A 22,588-nucleotide genomic window follows, 5' to 3' on the forward strand; every position below is an offset into this window, starting at 1 on the left:
ATGGGGGGCGCCTGGGTGGCTCAGTCGTTAAGCGTCTGCCTTCGGCTCAGGGCGTGATCCCAGTGTCCTGGGATCGAGCCCCGCATTGGGCTCTTCTGCTGGGAGCCTACTTCTTCCTCTCCCACTCCCTTTGGTTGTGTTCCCTCTCTCACTGGCTGTCTCTCTCTCTGTCAAATAAATAAATAAAATCTTTACAAAAAAAAAAGTATAGAATGGATCCTTTGTTTTGTATCAATATTATGTCATAGTGCTTTTTTTTAAACTTACATTACTCTAAAATGAGAAGAAAATTAAGCTCTCATAACAGTCTGTAAGAATTGACACTACTGCCCTAACTTCATCTGCATGATAAACAGTCATACTTCATTTGCAGGTCTTGCAAGGGAAGGACATTCCACAAAATGGAAGCATTGACAATGGAGCTATCAGTTTGTGATGACATTCCATGTGCGGTCACATTAAGTGTGTAATTTGATGAACTTTGATAAAAATATAAGCCTATGCAACAACTATACCAATCCAGATGTAAACAGTTTTTATTACTATAGAAATTTATTTATCAGATATAGAGCTATTCTGAAAGACAGAATACTTCTATTCTGCTGCAGAATACCTAGTTCAGCCAGCCAAACGGTATCCTGTTGAAGGTTTTAGGGTACGTCTCACAGATCCTCTCAATCAAACAATTAAAATTTTAAAAGCTTAAAGGGGTTGTCCAACGGCTACTTCAAGTTAAAGAAGGGCTTACTTTGAAGAGATTTGTAGATGTGGTTTTGTCTAACGGAATGTCTAATGGAATGGATGAATCCCTAATAAGATTCACAACAAATCTAAAAATAATTTAAGAGAATTCTATCCATAGAAACACTCTGAAATCTGGACTTAAAGGGAGAGAAACAGTGCAAAATGAAAAGAAGCCTCTGGAAATCAACATCTACAAGCACACATAAGAATGGGATAACATTCAGAAGTGAACATGTGCTAACTTCATGTAAAAATAAAAGAAAAGAAGAAGAAGAAGAAGAAGAAGAAGAAGAAGGAGGAGAAGAAGAAGAATGACTTGGAGGGTAGAACCAAGAGTACAGAGGGCAAAACTAAAAGCTATGAAGAATCATTCCCAGGCTTTAAGCCCGAAACAAGAAACTGCTAACCTATGCATTAGTTTATAGGTCGTTAAGTGGAGAACTGAACTTGGGTTGCTGTACTTAAGCCTTACCTACAACTTCCCAAGCTTTACATGCTGAGATTCTGATGCTATAATAGAATGATACTTTGGGTGGCCTTGGGAAGGGTAAGTGTACTTTGCACTGTGAGAGATGCATCATTGGGGGACAAAAGGAATATTACGGTAGCTTGGATAGCAAAGGCCACAATGTGTTTTCACCTCCGGGTACCTAGACTTTGTATAGTGTCCTGCCACACTAATAACAAGGCTAGTCTTTATTTCCAATACATTTCACAAAAGTGATGATATGAGACTAAGTTGTAAAAGACATTGCTCATTTTGTATCATTCTCTTTCTCTTGGACTATACACTCTTAGGAAGCCATCTGCCATGTTGCCTTCATGGTGAGAAACTGAGTCTCTGGCCACCAGCAGTGAAGGAATGAATCCTCTGAACAACAGCGTATGAATGAGCTAGGAAGTGAGTCTTCAAATACAGTCAAACTTCCATATGACTGCATCCATGACTGACATTTTGAGTGCAACCTCATGACAGGCCTTCAGCCAGAATGGGTACATAAGCTGCTCTCAAAGTCCTGACCACAGAAATCATAAGATAACAAACATTTTTTGTTTTCATGCACTAGATAATTTTCTATGGAGCAATGCATAATTTTATTGCAGCCTTTTATTTTTGTATCCCTGAGCCAGGCTAAATTCATGGTTTATTATTTCTACTGGATTTATTATTAACTTTTTAATATATTTCCTAGGGATGTAAATATAAACAACCATGTCATCTACTGATGGAGGTAGTTTTACATTTTCTTTCTAATATTTAAGGTTCTTAATGTTTTTTCTTGCCTATTTCTAGCTAGGGCTTTAACACAATGCTCATTAAAAGTGGTGAAAGTGGACATCTTAACATGCTAATAATATCAGGGAGAAGCCTCAGTTTCATGCTATTAAATATGATTATTAACTGTAGGAATAGAAGCTCCCTTCTACTACCAGTGTGTTAAGAATTTTATTTTTACCTGTAAATTGGTGCTCAATGTTTTTCATATGTGCTTTCTACATGTATTAATATAATTACATATTTTTTCTTTTACTTCATTGATATCGTGAATTACATTGACTAGTTTTAGAATGTTAAACAACCTTGTACTCCTGTAATAAAACCAACTAAGTCATCATATATTTATATATTGCTCAATTTCATTTAGTAATTTTTAAGAGATTTTCACATCTATATTTATAAAGGGAATTTTTTCTGTAATTTCCTTTTTACTTGTAAATATTTTGCTGGATTTTTGAAATAGGTTTATGCTGGCCATATCTAACAGGCTGGGAAACAGACTCTATTCCTGTATTTCCTGATTTTTTTTTTTTTTGGCATAATATTCATCTTAAGATTTTCTTAAATAAATATTTGATAGAATTCAGCATTGAAACTACTGGGCTCAGACCCATTTTAAATAATAAAATATATTTATTTAATAGAAATTGGATTATGCAGACTTTAGCTTTCTTCTTTTGTCACTTTGAAAAGTTCGATTTTTTCCAAGGGATTTGTGCTTTTCATCTATATTCTTACATTTATTGTCATACTGTTGTTAATGTATTCCCTTGTCTTCCTTTCAATGTCTTTAGGATTGTACTGATTATTTCTGCCTTGATTCATTGATGCCATTAGTAATTTGTGTTTCTTATCTTTTTTATTCTTCCTCAGTCTTTTTTTTTAAGTTCTCAAAAATAATTTGGGGTTCATAAACTTTCTATTTCTATTATCTTTTTTTCAATTCATTAATTTTGTTCTTCATGTTTCTTTCTATTCCTTCCTTTAGGTTTAATTTGCTTTTCTTCTAGTTTCTTAAAGAAGAAACTTAGATTATCCATTATAGAACTTTCTTCCTTTATGTATAAACTTTAAAACTACAAACTTCTTCTAATATATACCACTAGATACCACAAATTTTAGAGGATCATGTTATATTATCATTATCATTATCATCTCACTTGAAACACTTTAAAATTCCCCTCAAAGTTTTTAAATTGATCCATTAGGTATATAGTAATTTTTTGCTTAATTTCCAATATTTGATGTTTCTCTAGTTTATCATTCCTGACTCCTAATTTAATTTCATTGTTCTAATTAATTTCATTGTTCATATATATATATATATGTATATTTGATGTCTACATTTGAAATTTATTGAGACTTTTTTTATGACTCAGCATATACTCTGCCTTGGTGATGTTCCACATGGATTTGAAAAGATTGCATAATTCTATTATTAATTGGAATAATCTATAAATTTCAGTGAGGTTAAAGAAGTTGATAATGTTTAAATCTTCTGAAACTTTTCTGATTTTCTTTAGCTGTTTTATCAATTCTTGGGAGAACAGAGTTAAAATCAACTATGATGTGAATCTGTCTATTTCTTCATTTAGTTCTGTCAGATTTTTGCACCATATATTTAAAAGCTACATAAATAGGCCATCCACATGTATAATTATGTTTTCCTGATGAACTGACTCTTTCATCAGTATGAAACACAGGCCTTTGATTCTGGTAATACGTCTTATATTTATATCTATCTGACAGTACAGCCATTCATTTTCTTGTGTTTGAAGTTTTAATGGCACGTCTTTACTCAATTTTTACTTCAAACACATTTTTTGAGCAAACACAAACAAACAAAACATAAAGCAGACAGCAGAAACTTGTGATTTTGATATTTTGAAAATATAAATATAAAGTGAAGTCTAATTATTAGACTCCTATCTACATTTACATTGGTAATTGCTTGCTTTTGGTGAATTTCTTTACTTTATGACTGTCCACTATTGCTTCTCTCCCATTTGTAATTGTCCATTGCTGGAGTTACTACTCTATTAGCTTCTCATTTGCTCTTGAGATGCGCTGATAGAAAAGATGTTAGTTATAAAATCAATGAAATCATTTTACCAAAATGTGCTTTAAAAAAACCCCAAAACTCTTAAATGCCCATTGAATAATGACGAATGGTGAAGTTCAAAACACTCCAAATTTCATCATATTTTTGTGAATTATATTTAAAATTTAAAAATAAGAAAAAAAAACTTTGAAATTCAAGAGTCTGAACTATTAGGTTGTTGAGAAAAGAAAAAGGGAAATAGGTAAAATCTCTTCAGTCAATTACAAACCTAAATATTCATGGCTTTGTAAATTATATTGATTCTCAAATAAATGGTACTCTGATTTTCACTAATCTATATATTGTGAGAATAGACTCATCTCACAATATTATTTTTTTACTTGTTTAACATTTTTCTCTCTCTCTCTTTCTTTCTTTCTTTCTTTATTTTTTTTTTCCTTTTCCTTTTCCTTTTCCTTTTCCTTTTCTTTTTCTTTTTCTTTTTAATGTCTTATGATTCAGGGAATTTGTTAGGTACATTCCCAGGTCCTGTTTGTTAAATATAAACTAAAATGGCATGGGTGGTAGTAGGGGATTACAAACAACCTTAGATAAACATTCTTATTAGCTATTATCTTTCTAGAAACTATACTACTCATCTCACCTGAAATCTCTTCCCAGTAGCCTTCTCAGTTAGTTACTACAGTAAAACAAATTCCATAAGAGTGACAAAAGAGAACAGAACAAACTAAAAGGAAACAGAACAGAAACTTTCTCTGTAGATATTAACACATTCTCTTCTTAGACAGTTAAAAGAATTATGTGGAAAAATAACAAAAAAAGGAAGAAATAAAATGACATAGTTTTCCCCTTGCTACAGTCACATAATTTTATCACTAATGCTGAAGAATAAAGTGACAGTAGAATTTCTAAGGGCCCAAAGTCAGTATTTTTTTTTTTAATAAAGGAGTTAATGTTTGGGGTTGTTGGAAATATACATGTGTATTTTAATAATAACAACTGATCTTCAAAAAGGAAGAACAAAATTAAAAGTGTGAGGAGATATGCTAAGTGAAATAAGTCAAGCAGAGAAAGACAATTATATGATTTCACTCATTTATGGAACATAAGGAATAGCAGGGAGATCAGTAGGAGAAGGAAGGGAAGAATGAAGGGGGGGTAAACAGAAGGGGGAATGAACCATGAGAGACTGTGAACTCTCGGAAACAAACTGAGGGCTTCAGAGTGGGGGGGATTGGGATAGGCCGGTGATGGGTATTAAGGAGGGCACATATTGCATGGTGCACTGGGTGTTATACACAAATAATGAATGAATCGTGGAACATTGCATCAAAAACTGGGGATGTACCGTATGGTGACTAATATAACAAAATAAAAATTATTTTAAAAAAAGTGAAATTCCACTCAAATTATCCACATTTAACCCCCCTCAAAATTAATATTTAAGACATCAACAGAACACCACTGGGAAAAATCTCAAGTAGGAGCATTTTTTAATGTGATATATTAAACTCATTAATTCCTTTTTATTTTAAAAATCAAATAATTGGGAACTTCTACAGTTAAAAAATAATCTGTGTATAAAAGTATGACTACTATGCATCATAAAAAAGTAACTAAAATGGGAGTAACTGTTCTATATTAAAAAGGTATTGTTAATCACTTATGAATAATCGGTATTAAACTTAAATTAAGTAATGAGATGTAAATTGCTGTTTGAAAATTCCTGGCTTAGAGAACATTTTTTTTTTAAGTTTATTCATTTAAGTCATCTCTACACTCAACACGGGGTTCTAATTCCAACCCTGAGATCAAGAGTTGCATGCCCTACCTACTGAGCCAGCCAGGAGCCTCGAGAATATTTAAATAAACAATTTTCTTTAAAGGCATCTATTATGAAGACAACTAGAACAGTTGTCTATGCTAATCATATCATAATATTGCTTTTCTTGTTGACAATAAAGAATAAGACCCCCCACTCTCTGAATGGGCTTAACAAACATGTAATAATTGCTCATTATACATCAGCTTTAAAAATCAATTCTCTTCAGTTTCTTCAAATATTCTTTAATGAATAAAGACAGATGGAAACATAAAAACAATCTCAGTATATTCAGGGCACTGACTCCATAGTGAATATCACAGAATATTTTTTAAATTATAAAATTAAGTACCCTAAGAAAGCCTTTGACACTTCCTGTCAGTTCTTCCTATTTCCCTTTTACTTGTTGATTTAATTAAAACTCAGACCAAAGGAGAAGCTCTAGCTGAATAGTTGAACACTACAGACTTTGAGATTAATATCTTTTAATATAACAGTTGTTACTAAGCTTGCTTTGTTCAGAGATTCAGGCTGCATGTTAAGCCAAAGTTCACAGAGATTTGACAAGTGTAGAAAAACACTCACGTTGTCAGTATAGAAACCACATAGCAATACATATAGTGTGCTGCTCTTAAATATTTAACAGGCTTACCAAAAATTAAAAGCCCTAATTTGTAGTGCCTATCAATTCCTGTGGCATAATACTCCCATGTGAGTGATTTCAAGCTAACAAAATGACATAAATGAATCTAAAATTGGAAAATATACACAGTAGCCCTTATATAGTATTTCCACATATAGATCCAATAGATGGAAATAGTTAATAGAAGAATATAGTAAAATAAATAGGAAACGATGGGTTTTGAGTACTGATTACCCTTCTAAAAATATAATGTCTATATAATTTAATTTTTAGGCCTGTCCTTAACTGACAGCTCATAAAATTCTTGAAATTCTAACAGTGATCAAATATAAAAGCACTACTCCTGCACAGCACTGTATAGATTCTAGACCCAAAACCACCCCAGCAATATAAACTGGTATGGAATGCAGATATCTCTTCCAGTTTTTACTTTAACAGCTGATAAGAACACATGACCGAATGCCCCCAACAGTCTATGCCATCATTTCCCTTAAATTCCCTTCTCTCTTCTTGATTCCATTCTGGCCTCTAGTGGTAGCTGCTAGCATTATTATTATTATCATTATTATTATTATTATTATTATCATTATCATCTAAGTGTTAGAAAAGCAAATTATTAAAGATCATCTTTGTAAGGGAACCATAATACTACTCATTCTAAATAGTTATATTTTTCTGTTCTCACATTATTTATTATCATTTCCTATGAGTTAATACAATTCAATTGAACAATAGTGGGATACAGTAAAAAGTCACTAGGTTTGGAGTCAGAAATCTCAGGCTGTTGTCTTGAATTCACACCTAGTAGAGGAAAGTCATTTAAAATTTCTGACCTCTCATTTTATATGTTTGAAATAATAATATGTATATTGTTTATAGAAATCCCCAAAGAAAACTGTTGTTGTACTTATAAAAATAAATCCACAGCATATTTAAATCCTAAAGAATAGTTGATTATTGGGCATAAAGAGGAAATAATCCATTATACGTTTTCCTAACTAACTCATCATCTGAGTACAGACTGTAGGAGGGCAACCGTATTCAGTGGGCAAAATCAGTCAAACATTCAGATTAGATTTTACTAGACTGATTGTTACTGGGACAAAAATGACAACACTACTTTTATGGTATCATATAAATAAAGCCTCAATATCATTAAAATGTAATCCACTTAGGGCACCTGGGCGGCTCAGTCAGTTGAGCATTGGACTCTTGATTTTGGCTCAGGTCATGATCTCAGGGTTGTGGGACTGAGCCTGACATTGGGTGTGTCGCCTGCTTAGGATTCTCTCTCTCCCTCTCCCCTCCTCTCTCTCTATCTCTCTCTATCTTAAAAAAAAAAAAAAGTCCATTTAATAGATCTCTCAATAGCTTTATAACAACACATAGCTTAACAGCTGATGCCTATTTCTCTTTAACCAACTTTGCCTGAGTTCGGTGTTGATTTATTCTTTTTCAATTCCTTCACAGAATCTTAGAATGTTAGAGCGGAAGAATACCTTATAAAGCGGAGCTCCAGAGCCTTCATTTGACATATGAGAAAAGCTAAGCTGCTAGAGGATACTTGACCCCTGCCCAGAGTCATGCAGTTAATTGTCAACAGAGCAGGGACTAACCCGTCTACAGACTCCACTGTCTACCAGCACTGAAAGACATTAATCTTAGAGTAAACCATTACCTCTTGAAGAACTCTCTTCATCTTTAATAATAATGTCTTGACAGCTGTGCAGTCCTGTAACATCAGTCTGAAGGGCAGAGAATCGAGGCCTCCATTTTCTTCCACACCTTGCAGGGGCCAGTCTGCAGATGGACTGCTGGGCATTCGACTGATATGGGAACACCTTACTTCCTGATCAATGTCTTTTGTTAATTTCAGGGAAAGATTCCTAACAAGAAAAAAAAAAAAATTACAATGTAGTGTATTCAGAGCAGTATTTTCCAAGCTGTTGATTAATGTCAGGAGTGAGCTAGAAAAAATTCCTTGTGACTGGCATCATTTCCTCTTATTGGTCTTTGAAAATTCTGAGACCCTTTTGTCAAAATTATGAAATAGGTCAATTGTATTTTTAGTGGTAAGATTCAATGATAATCACTATTTTAGAATGTGATTTTTTCCCTTTGAAGAATTTCATTTATACATAATGGTGTGCTTATACTTTCTTAAATTAACTCTTTTTAAATCTTTTTAAAATGTTGAAAGTCAACAGAAATCACCAAAAGTGAAATTTCGTATCTTTTCTGAAAATACGTTTAAAAATTAATTGGAAATAAAAGATTAAGAAACCAAAAATTAAGATAAAATAATTTTCTTAATTATTAAATGGCCATTTTCAGAGTTAAAGACTTGTATGCATAAGATTTTATGTGAAAATAGTAAAATAAATGGAAGATGCATAACTTCATATGTAATAATATGTTTATCAAATTATCATTAAATTTTTATCATAGTAATGTCTGGAAAAACACACCCATATATTTACCCTGTTCTACTTGATAATAAACAATTATTTGAAAATATTGCATTTTGAATATCCTCTAACATGGCTTATATCGACAATATGTGTAAAAGAAAGATACTAAAATCGACAATTTTCCAAATGTGCAGATCAGGAATCTAAAGAGTCACAAAAGAGGAGCTTATGGAGATAGTCTTTTTCATTGAGTTTTCCTGAATTTGTTTCCATTTCTTAAAACCAAGGGGCCTATACAATAATGACAATTAACATGATAGCATGGCTCAGGCTATATATGAAAAAATAGTTTAGGACTTGTGCTCAACTTTAGTAGCTTTTACGTATATTATTTCCTGAATTATATGACAAGGTCACTTAGCAACCAAAATTGAAAAAAAAAAAAAACAAAAAACAACAGAGTAGACTTGTAACTTGCCACTAAGATTAGGAAAAGATGCCAATAAGAAATATATCCTCAGTTAATTGTATTCAACTCTGATTATTCATAATAGTAAATTAATTTTTTAAAAATTTTATTTATTTAAGAGAGAGAAAGAGAATGTGTGAATGGTGGAAGGGGGTTGGAGGGTCAGAGGGAGAGGCAGAGAATCCCAAGCAGACTCCGTGTGGCGCTTGAGTCTGGGCTCAATCTCTGGAACCATGAAATCATGAGGGTGAGCCAAAATTGCAAGTCTGCCGCTTAACTGACTGAGTCACCCAGGTGCCCCCACCATAGTATAATTAATTTTTAAAGTATTAGATAGCAAATAAAACACACTTTTGGATTACACTAAATTGTTCACTTATCTTCACAGATACATTCACTGATCACAATTGTCCTTTGAAGTGGTAAGATAGTAATTACTGTTTTCATTTTGTATCTATAATAAAATAATAAATAAATAGTAATAGGGATGCTTGGGTGGCACAGTTGGTTAAGCCAACGACTCTTGGTTTTGGCTCAGGTTATGATCTCAGGGTTGTGAGACTGAGCCCTGCATTGGGCTCTGAGCTCAGCGGGGAGTCCGCTTCCTCTCTTCCTCTCCCTCCACACTCACACATGCTCTCTCTCTCTCTAAAATGAATAAATAAATCTTAAAAATTAGTAATAGTTAAAAATTTTTGAGGGCTTACTTATAGGTCAAATACTGTGCTAACCATTTCATGTGTATAATTCATTCAAACTTTGAACAAGTCCAAGAGGTAGATGTAATAAGTATCTTAATATTATGTGAGGAAACTGAGGTCCAGATAAGTAACTTATCTCAGAGTTTAAAAGCTAGTGACAAGTAGACTTGGGATGAATCAAACTGGGCACTCTTGCAAGACTTTTTTTATTCCTTGCTAAGCACATAATATGCCTATATATATCAACGCTTAATGCATCTCAGGTAGCCTTTTAAGGACTTTTACATGTTAACCACTTAATACAACTCTTTCAGGTAATATTATTACCATCCCTATTTCAAAGTTGAGGGAGTTTAATATCAGAGAGGTTAAGTAACTCGCTGATGGTCACACAGCAAAGGGACAGAGCTGAGATTTGAATGCAGACAGGGCACTCAAGTCTGTATCCCATGTGAAAAACAAGCAAATATGCCAAAAACTAAAACCAAAAAGCCAAAAATATAAAAATAAACAAAACCCTACAATTGTACAAAGAATCATTTATATTTTCACTTTTAAAATATAATTTATCTAATATGATATTCATCTTAATTATGCACAACTTGTGAACTATGCAATCACTCTTAAAGGTTTCCATTTTATTTTAGTGTCTTCTATCCTATTTTCTCTAAGACTGATAAGAATAAAATGGAATATAAAAATTAGATTTTACAGTATATGTAAAAGTTAATTATGATGGAATTTTCAAAGATTTATCAGGTTTTAGTTGTGAACCACCCTGGTGTCTGTCACATATTAGTCTGAGTTGGTAAATAATTGTACAATTGAAGTTGAAAAAATGAACACAATAATGAGTGAATGAATAAAACATATTTTTTGTAATTATGCAATATATTTCTCATTTGTATACATAAATTTTTATGCAAGTTGAATTGTTATGCATTGCAGGACTGCCACCCATGGTTCAAAATTTCCTACACTCTTACAATAAAGTAATTAAGTTAATGTTTTTATATTTCCTTTTAGTTAGATTGCTATTTCTTTGGACCTATTTGTCCAATCATGGATCTAAACATCAGTGAAGACTGACAAATGTTTCAGAAACCACACAGGTGTGAAGTTCTGTGATTAATTTCAGGAGTTTACTATGGTTCTGTGGATTATAGTTTAACATTTACAAATCTAAGAATCCCTGTAATTTTCAGATAGTTAAGAATGGGCTTACACAAAAATGCTTAGAAGATAAATTAACCATTTGTTTTATAATTCAAAACACTGAATGTATTCTTAATTCCAACAAAGGAGAATGATGGCATTTTTCCACAATTACAGAAAATACCCATATTGTGTCCAGCAGAGCAACGGCGGTTGAAGTTGCAGAACTTAACAGGATACAGTCATTGACCTCAAGAGGCTCACCGCAGTTATTAACTTTTTAATAGGTGATACCAAAAAAATATCAGTTACAGTTGACCCCTGAACAACATGGATTTGAACTCTGTGGATCCACTTATGTGTGGACTGTTTTCGATAATTACAGTACAATACATAAATGTTTTTCCTCTTCCTTATGATTTTCTTATATTTTCTCTAGCTTACTTTTTTTGTAAGAATACAGTATATAATATACATAACATACAAAGTATGTGTGAGTTGACTGTTACTGGTAATGCTTCCATTCCATCCTAGGCTATTAGCAGTTAATTTGGGGGGAGCCAAAAGTCATACACAGATTCTTGACTGTGCAGGGTGTTGGTGTCTGCAACCCCGGGGTTGTGCAAGGGTCAACTGCGATGTTCTTTTGCACATGAAAAATGAATATTTTCACCTGAAAACATTTTATTTCTACATGAAAAATAGTCGGCTACAAGACCACCATAATCAAAATCGTTCTTAATTAGGTTGAGGTAGTTCGTGAAATGGGCCGTTAAACAGGATTACTACTCAGTTGCATAGGATAGCACAGCCATCCTGTTGTATGTTTTATGACCATTGTATTTCTGATTGATAAGTTCCTGAGGCTTACAACTGTTAAATATTTTAAATGTCAATCTTTTTTAACAAGAGACTTTTATTGAGACAAAAATACCCAAGTGTCTCTGGGTAAATTCACCTAAAAAAAAAAAAAATCCCTGTAGTTGACCGAAAAAAAAAAAAAAAAAAAAAAAANAGAGACACACCCATAAGGCCAGGAGGATAAAGCTATGTTCAGGTACTCCCCTGTTCTTGCATTAGGAGGGACCACTAGATAACACAATCTGTGCACTTTGGGACATAGAGCTCTCTGTCCGCCAACGCTTTCAATTATTATAGTTTCAGAAAAGTGAACAAATGTGCACTATATCAAAAAGTTACACAGTCCCTTAACTTGAACAAAAAAGCAGAGGTTGGAGGGGAGGGGATACTGAGGCTTGATACAGAGGTTCATTAATCACCATAACTAGTACAAACAAACAACAATGGCATTGTAATCTCCACCAAACACATTTATATACAATTTACCCTCTCTGTGTCAACTTCATGAATCTTCAGTAGAATTGCTCAGTAATTTTTATACTTGCCTTGTTGCTCATGAATGCTGTTCAAGTCTTTATAACTTAAAAATTAACACTTAGTTTTTCCACAGCAAAGGAAGCCATCAACAAAATGAAAAGGCAACCTACTGAGTGGGAGAATATATTGCAAATGATATATCTAATAAGGAATTAATATTCAAAATACATAAAGAACTTACATAACTCAACACCCAAAACACCAAATAATCCAATTAAAAAATGGGCAAAGGACCTAAATAGACATTTTCCTCAAAAAGACATTCGGGTGACAAACAGACACATGAAAAGATACTCAATATCACTCATCATCAGGAAAATGCAAAGCAAAACTGCAAGGAGATGGCTAAAATCAAAAAGACAAAAATAACAAATGTTGGCAAGATACAGAGATAAAGGAATGCGTGTGTACTGCTGTAAAGAGTGTAAATTAGTGCAGCCACTGTAGGTAGTAGTATGGTGGTTCCTCAAAATATCAGAAACAAATACCACTGATCCAATAATTCCACTACTGGGTATTTACCCAAATAAAACAAAAACACTAATTCGAAAAGATATATGCACTGTTATGTTTATTGCAGCATTGTTTACAATAGCCAAGATATGGAAGCAACCTAAGTGTCCATCAATAGATAAATGGTTAAAGAAGATGTGATATTTGTATAGAATGGAATATTACCCAGTAATAAAAAAGAATGAGATCTTTCCATTTGTGACAACATGGATGATCCTAGAGGGTGTTATGCTAAATGAAAGAAGTCAGAAGGAGAAAGAAAAATAGCATATGATTTCACTTACAAGTGGAATCGTTAAAAAATAGCAAACAGAAAACTAAAAAACACAAAAAGCAGAAATAGACAATTATAGAGAACTGGTGGTGCCCGGGGACGGTGGGAAGATGGAGGAATGGGCAAAATGGGTGAAGGGGAGTGGAACGTGCAGGCTTACAGTTATGGAATGAATAATGAGTCATGGGGATGAAATGTAGCATAGGGAATATGGTCAATGGTATTCTAATAGCATTGTACAGTGACAGACGATAGCTACACTTGTGGTGAGCCCTGTGTTCCAGACAAAATAAAAAGAGAGAGGAAGAGAAAGAGAGAAATCAAATCATTTTGATTAGCACAGGAATGAAAATTAAGCTATTCAGATTAAGGGAACATGGAATCATTCCGTTACTATTTCTTACAACTGCACTGAATCTATAATTATCTCAAAATAAGAAGTTTAATTTAAAAAAATTACCAACATTTATATAAAGTTGAAACTTACGGGCCTTTCTCAGTCTGTAAGTACCACAAAAATGAAGGTTTTAAGTAAGATTAACAGCACAGCTCATAAATGTTACATTAAATGTATTCTTGAAAGTTTCAACCTGAAAAACTTGATTTTCAACTGGCACTTTAAACATTTAACTAAAACTGCTATAGTGAATTCGCTTTGTACTTTTGTCACTGGAATTCTTTGTGTGAAAGGAATTTTCTATCAAGCTAGTTCAAAAGTTCTGCTGCACTTCTATTTTGAATATGACAGACAAGTTTAATAAGAAAATATGTATCTTGACATAAACTTTAGAGTGATTAAAGGAGTTTTCCGTACCAGGGAGAGAAAATAAAAGATAATTTTCACAATTTTTTTCTCATTTAGTTATAAGGAGCACTATCAGTTTGATAGTGAGAAATTTTCTTTCCACCCACATCATTTGAAGACTTCCCAATATAATGTCCAAATGACTAACAAAATACAAGAGCATGTCAGTTGCAAAGGATTGATGCTCTTAGCAGTCATAGGAGCGATTCCTTATTTAGTGCACTGACACGTTTCATTATAGCAAATGTCTATGGCCATAAGGGATCTCAACGATTTACACTTTATAATGTGGCTATGATTTCTGAAGCAGATTTCTAAGGAATGGAAAATAAAAGTAATCTCTATTTGCTCACCATAATAAATAAGCATGTGCATACATCTGCCTTCCAAAGCTTCATTAAGTAGATCTGCAGAAAATAATACTTTCTAAAAACTTAACTTCTGGAAACTGATTTTTATTTAATTTGCATTTCAAAAAGGGCTGGGTTATTCATGATAAATTAAATTTTAGCTTGAATAATTCTAAGACAGGCACAAAGATACAAATCTATATTAAAAGATTGGCATTCCAGAACTAAAAACTGTCTGTTTGTGAAACTAACTACAAAAAGGCTATTGTTGATAAATAAGCCATTCTTCTCATATTTCCTTTCAAAATACATTGTTTAACTCAAAGTGTCATTTTAGGGGGAAAAAACTCGTATGTCAAATTGTTTTATGGTTGGATATTTAGCTGTATTATTGGAAGGAATGGGAACCAGCATTCATCTCTCCACAGTAGTAGTATAGTGGTTATAATAAATTTTTAACACTTTACACTTAGATATAAATTTACATTTGAGAAGGACTTCACTACTACCTGAAGTGATGGGTAGAAAAAAAGCAAGATATGGAGAAAGCTAAAATAGAAATATCTTAACATAACCAACAAGGTCTTCCATAATATAGCAACTGTCTGCCTCACCATACCTTATTTTATAACAACTGTCTCATTTTTTAAGCTCCAGTTACACTAGCCTTCATTCAGGCCCTGAAATGTGCCAGACTTCATCCTGAGTCAGGAACTTTGCCTATGTTTTGCTATCTGCATGAAAAAGTGTGCCTTACCCTTTGCACCTTCAGATCTCCCCTTAACATACAATGACTCTTAAGAAAACCACCTCTGCATCTATATTAACATACACAGGTTTCTCATTTCTGTGCTAAGACTTCTTTTGTAGCACTTAACACAATGCAGTTAAACATTAATTTGAAGAGACCTCTGAAAACACACTGGATTGAGCTGAACTGCACTCTACCTCCCGTTCCAAATATGAAGTGATAGTAGATGAATGAAAAGCACATTTATTTTTAAACATATTACAGTGCAGGAGGGAAAGACAGAAAAATTTCCAGATCCCAAAAGGTCAAAATTAAAACAGCATGAGTTACCACTATAGTGGTTTCAGGATGTTGAACTTGGATGCAGTCTGCAAAAAACAGAAGCTGCACTTTTGGTGCCTATGCAGATTTAGGGGAGTATCTGCCAGTAACGAAGAAGTCTAACAGTATGGGGAGACAAGAGGGTTCCAAACTTAAAAAAATAAAAAAAGCATCCAAATATCAATCTGATCTACTCAGCTACAACACTCCTTTCTTTAAAGGAAGACAATAAAATACAGACCCTCAGAAATAAGTAATCCACAATGTCTGGCAAATATTCAAATAAATAGACATGCAAAGAAGAAAAAAGGGAGACAAAAACAATTCATAGACATTATGAGATGACCCATATGTTGGAATTATCAGACAAGGATTTTAAGCAGCTATGACCATAACTATGTTCAAAGCCTTAAAAGAAAAAGTTGACATAATAAATAAATACATGGTTGATCTCATCAGAGAAATGAAAACTATAAAAAAAGAACCAAAATGGAAAATCTAGAATCAATTGATGCAGTTTCTAAAAGGAAAAAAAAATGTATATATATAATTTATTTTATATATTCATATATACATATGGCAGACGTTGTTGGTCTGCCCACTATTCATTCACACCTCCTTCCTTCTTCTTTAAAATAGAAACAGGAAGAAAAAAAGAAAAAGAAAAACTTCCCAATTTGTTTAAATTCTGGCTCTATTATGGCTCCATGAAATGACAGAAAGACTGGTGGGGTTCCTCAAGAAAATTTTTCCTCTCTGATAAAAAGAGATATAGGAAAAGACAGCTGTCTTACCAAACTACCACCATAAAACCCATCCTATTTCATTATCACAGAAAATAGTTAGAATCTATTGTTATTGTTTTAAGAGCTTGTATGTTTAAAATTCTCCATTTACGACCATTTCAGGACAGCACATAATTCTTTTTTAACTATAATTTAAAAGAAAATTTATGAAATACATTACTATATATTTGCTTTTGAAAACTTATGTTATCTCAGAACTTCTTAAACACAAAACTATAGAATGTCTCTAATTTGTCTCTAGATATCTAAGTAACCTTTATAAATTGCAGTATTTTACAAGTATAAGCATCTGGGATTGATCACAATGCATTAACACAGGCTATAAAGTTGTCTTTAAGTAAAATTTTAATTCAATATATATCTCTAATGATATGTTAAAAGTTATAACAACTTACAGGCAACTATCTAGTTTTCAAAGATTGTTCAATACCCTGTACCTTTAAAAAAAAATTCAAGATCTGACAATCTCAGTGTGATTAGTGACAGTCATGAAAATATAATCTAGGAAGTTGTGTTCCCAAACAGAAAATCAATTCTTGCTCTGTAGCTTGGCATAAAGGCAATACCTAAAATTATTGACATAATACATACTAGCTAAGAAACTGTAAAACTTTCAATACTTTCAAAGCTAAAAGAGTCAGAGATAATGACTTTGAGTAAATTTTAGAGCCATAGAACTTTATCAATTTGAGAAAGATTAATAAAACCTACATCAACCAAATTCTCCATATTCTGTTCTTGAGGTAACAAAAGGCATTGTATTGATCTATACTCAATTTCAACTAGAAAAATAAGATTTTCTATATGATACAAAATCAAGTATTCCCAAATATCTTGGCAGACCCACTCACACATACACAGAAATGATGTGGGCTACTTTTAAATACATTAATTCCAGGGCTCAATCTCCAGCCCCCTGTGTCACAATGTCATCTTGCTGTGTCACGCATTCAGCCTTTGCAAGACAAAACACGTAGCACAATAGCACAATAGACGAAACATATCTTCTTATGCTCACTGGCCATAATTTTTCCCAGGATATGTGACTTTTGATATAGCATGGCTAATTTATATTTCTCCTTTAAGGGTGGATTACACCCATCCCTCTCCTCGGATGTCCTCTTCAACCCTCCCTACTAACTCAGGCTCTAAGCTGCCTTTTTCTTGGCCAGTAACACCAAAGAAGGTGGAGAACTTCTTTTAGTGATCACTGTATTTCCAAATGCCTTGCCTCCAGCTGTCTCTCAATAGATATTTGTTGAATTAATAAGTATTTGTTGAATGAATTACTTAATATATGGTAATCTTACATAAACTAAACGCATGTGATAAGAATATTACCTTTTTAATCCTAAGCAACAGGTTTACATATCATAATTTCCCATGAAGCACTTTTCAGATTTATCTTTGGAAACTTCCAAAGACAAAACTGCTCAAGGTTGTAAAAATATCCTGGACCAGTGGATTAGGGTTAGCTAGAGACAGAAAAGATTAACATCAAGTATAATGAAAACAATAACAGTGATGGAAATACTACTAATAATAAAACTAGGATGGAATATGAGTATAGACCTCAAGTAGCTGCACAAGGAGAAAGTGTAGGTGAGAATTGTCATGACTTCTGGGTTTAAATCTAGCTCCTTCTGAGTTCTTGGTGTGAACTTTTTCATGTCAAATAAAGTTGTAGTGGGGCAGAGTGAAGATAATCTCATTTTTAATAATATAGAAAACAGTGTAGCTTCCCACTTATCTTCAAGATCTTTCCTACTAAATGAAAAAATGTATAATTTCGCTCCAGCCAATAAGCTGTCTCAAAACTGTAATTCTAGATATTAAGTGGCTTTTGGAATCATGAGTATACTGGAACGAGTAATGACTTTCTGCCTGAAATAAGATTAAGAAAAATTAGAAAGCACCTGAAAAAAAACCAATGAATAGGTTTATTTTCTTTAAATTAATATTTTTTTGAAAATCAGTCCTAGTTAAATCTTTAATTATATCAGTGTTTAAGATATTTTAATAGTCAGTTATGATATTAGTAATACACTGTGAGCTATAATTCAGTTAATCAAATGTACAGATAGATACCTTTCAGTTTAGATTACAAGTCTGTAGTCCAGGGTGTTTTGTTTTTGTTTTTTTAAGATTTTATTTATTTATTTGACAGAGACAGCCAGCGAGAGAGGGAACACAAGCAGGGGGGGTGGGAGAGGAAGAAGCAGGCCCCTGGTGGAGGAGCCTGATGTGGGGCTCGATCCCAGAACTCTGGGATCACGCCCTGAGCCGAAGGCAGATGCTTAACGACTGAGCCATCCAGGCGCCCCAGTAGTCCAGGGTGTTGATGGCTAGTACAAAGAGCAGCTGCAGGGTGTGAAAAATTGACCTGACTGGGTCCATTTGCAAACAGAGCTGAAGCAGCCACTGCAGCGAAACGGCCTTCCCCGTCTTTGTTCGAAGTGGTCCAAAACCTTCACACTGGGTAAAATGGCAGTTGTTTTAAGCAATTGCTTGAGAAGTTGGGGGATAATGAATACCGTGATCACAAGAAGATGGAATCGGTAGTCAATCAATGTATAACTCAGAGTAGCTTAGTTTGTTAATGCCCACAGAAAACTTTGTTTCTTTTCTTCAAATCATGTAATTATCCCCTTTTCTTTTTCCTCATAAAAGCCCTTGCTTTCACCCTACAAGCAGGACATTATGTGAGTTTCAGCTTGCATCTGTGCTTCCCCAAATTACAATTCTTTGATCCCAAATAAATGCAGTCCCTAAATAAACACTTGCTTGGGTCTTTTATTTTCAGGTTAACATGTGGATAGTTTTTAGAACATAGCTTGCCCTGCAATCCCAACACTATAATAGATTGCTCCTATCTACTATAACACTCAGGTGTGGACTTGGAGAATAAAAATTTACAAAACTTTTTTAAAAAAAAAAATATTATGATCCAACATATTTAAATATTTAGGAATTCCTGGTGTAGTATTAACATGATAATAACTGAAAAATCTTGGTAAATAATTCTCTAACTTTGCTTAAACCTGTATTTTCTAAGCTTAGTCGAATATCCATTCATTCATTCTTTCAATACATACTTGTTAAGCACTCATAATAGTAGTTAATGTCCTAAGAAACTAGGTATGTAAAATACCACAGTAATTTCCTAGGAGGATGTTTGGATGGCTTCTTATAAAATTGCCACCAAAAAAGTGCTGAATTAATTTCAAATCTCAATGCTAGGTATATAATAATAAACAGTATGATTAGTAAAAACACAGTCAACACAAAGCATCATCAAATGGTGCTGATTCTAAAAATGTAGTTTTTGGTAAGCAACAATAAACTTAACCAGGGACAGGCAAGAAAGATAAAGGATGTCTACTTTTTTTCCCTCTGAATCAGAGTAACCACTGGGCTTCATATCAACAACAGGCCAGATTATTGGTATAAAAGGAAAGCATAGAACATGGTTATACATAATTATACATCACAGAACTGTCAAAGTATAAATATCTGTTGCAAGGAACAAACAAGAAATCCTTGAGGCTAGTAAAAGAATATGAGCCCAGACCTTGAAAGGAATGACATGAAGTGGGAATGCCATAGCTGAAGTGATTTAAATGATTCAGTTTAAAGTAGCTGAATTACCTTTCCATTATTCATCGGAACAGCATCAGCACAGACAAATACTACAATCATACATACAAACATGATATGTGGCTATAAATCACAAGGTTAGATAAGTTAGAAGCTGCAAAATGTTTTAGGTTTCTGTTGATGAATCTTTTCCTAACCCCTGTCTTGAAGACACAGACACTTAGATTGTTGGACCCTATCTTTGGCTCCAGTATATTCCTCTTTGAATGTTATCTCAGATTCATTCTCTCTATGCTGAAGTGTACTTGACATTTAAAACCAGATAACAGTGGTTGCTGGTGGCATAGGATGGTTTCTCTTTTACACAAGCAGCAGAAACACAGATTGGTATCAATGTCCAATTGCTTTTGAAACAGAGATGATGATGAAAAAGAAAATACCGGCCCTTTTCTTTATGCAACTGAAGAACCACTGATAAAAGAACACCTCCATTTTATTCTTTCCTCTCCAGAGAAAACTATCCATTTAGAAAGAATAATGGGAAAACAAATTCCTCAGAAAGAAATGAGTTTCCATTGTAGAACACATCTTCCCAAAATGACAATGTTGGGTTGTTTTACTTTTTGATGCTTAAAAAGAATAAAATTTGTTTTCTTTAATTTATCAGTCCTAATTATACTCTAAATTATGTCACCTTTTAAGATATGTTAATAGTCTGGGCACCTGGGTGGCTCAGTTTGTTGAGTGACTGCCTTCGGCTCGGGTCATGATCCCAGAGTCCCAGGATCAAGTCCTGCATGGCCTGCCTGCTCAGTGGGGGTCTGCTTCTCCCTCTGACCCTACCCCCTCTTGTGCACCCTCTCTCTCATTCTATCTCTTTCTCAAATAAACAAATAAAATCTTTAAAAAAAGATATTTTAATAGTCAAGTATTATATTAATAATTTACAGAGAAGGAATCTCAGGCACAGATACTGGACAGAATGCAAAAAACCCCAAAAAAACAAAAAACATAAAACTGGTCTTTAAATCCAGATTCTGTTTCCAGAGTCCATATCCTAACCCTCCATTCCCTCTAGAGACAGCTTCTTGGCAAAAATTTAATGAACTCACTAAGCCAGACTCTCAAAGACATAAATACATACTGATTGGAAAATATAAGCTAATCTTACCTCAGAGTAATTTTTATGATTTTTTAAAATTTCTTTTTTCATCTAAAATATTTTTTTCAATCTATTCTTCATTAGTTTCACAGAAAAGTAGGAAATTACAATAATTTGTACTGGAAAATTTAACCTTAAGTAATTTTGTTTAAAAAAAGACTCTTAGAATCAGTGAAGCTAACAATTTTGGGATATTTAAAGCAGACTGTGTATGACCCATGCGAGGTGTTACTGGAGAACTGTTATAAATAAACTATTCATGTTCTCAGAGACAACTTCTTACAGGCTGGCCATAGTAGACTCAGAATTGATTCCTTTTTTCCTCTCTCTTCTTATGTGAACATCTGTTGTTTTTTCCTGAACATGAAGAAATTCTCCCCCTTTTTTTTGATAATAATGCCTTCACTTTCCTCTCCTCCCTGATTACATGCAGTTTTGATAGGACTGCTTAACAAGGTCCCCCACTCCCTTGTTCCATGTGGTGATGTGACTTGGGCTTGGCCTACAAACTCTAGTTCCTAGAAATAGGAATCTTGAGCAACATAGCACAGGGACAGAAAACCATTATAACTGACTTGCTTTAACAGTAGAGACTTGAAGAGCTAATCCATTCATTCTTGTAACCTAGGGTCAGACTCATGGTCTTGCATCCTGTCCAGTCACAGCATCTTGCTCTTAGAAGGGTCCTACACTTGGTTTGATGGTCTGCTGTCACCACCTTGAAATTCTCAATAATTTTTGAACAAGGAACCTTGCATCTTCCTTTTTCACTGGGCCCTGCAAATTATATAGCTGGCCCTGCTAACTCAGTTCCTTGAGATTACCATGTTGCTGTTCTTCTTGAGGACTGTTTGGCTTTACTTAATTCTGTGAGCTACTGAATACCATACACACACACACACACACACACACACACACACACACACATATAAAATTATATCATATATATATCATATTATAAACATATACATAATTTTTTCCCTTTTCTGGGGCTTGTATCAAAGACTTCTGTGTTTTACATTTGTCAGGTCCAAGACTAAACTGTAAAATGTAATACAGTTTTTTCAATGCCCTCAAAACCTTTGGTGCATTCCCGTCACGTCCCTTTTTGTGATCTTCTCCAGGTTTGCTTTAGAGCATTACTGCTCCCTGGATATCTAGAATTCATTACTGGGATGCTATAAGTCAGAGGCCATTTCCTTTTTGTAACTCTTCTGTCAGAACACACTGATGCTGTGTCCTCCTGGCCCTCACCACCCTGACCCTTCCTAGGCAATTAATCCAGCTAATGTGTTGGTAGCTGATAAAGGACTGGTACAACATTT

The 22,588-nt window shown here is 33.7% G+C and overlaps 1 protein-coding gene across 7 annotated transcripts in view; it reads right to left on the reverse strand.

Moving 5' to 3' along the window:
• CCSER1 (coiled-coil serine rich protein 1) overlaps positions 1-22,588 on the reverse strand; it is a 1,293,520-nt gene that overhangs the window by 833,529 nt on the left and 437,403 nt on the right. For all 7 annotated transcript variants that reach the window (XM_034671499.1, XM_034671500.1, XM_034671502.1 and 4 more), the window contains exon 6: positions 8,229-8,436. In XM_034671499.1, the coding sequence (XP_034527390.1) occupies positions 8,229-8,436 (208 nt within the window). The remainder of the gene's footprint in view (positions 1-8,228; positions 8,437-22,588) is intronic.

This window comes from Ailuropoda melanoleuca, chromosome 11, assembly GCF_002007445.2.
Source record: "Ailuropoda melanoleuca isolate Jingjing chromosome 11, ASM200744v2, whole genome shotgun sequence".
Classification (NCBI taxonomy): Eukaryota; Metazoa; Chordata; class Mammalia; order Carnivora; family Ursidae; genus Ailuropoda; species Ailuropoda melanoleuca.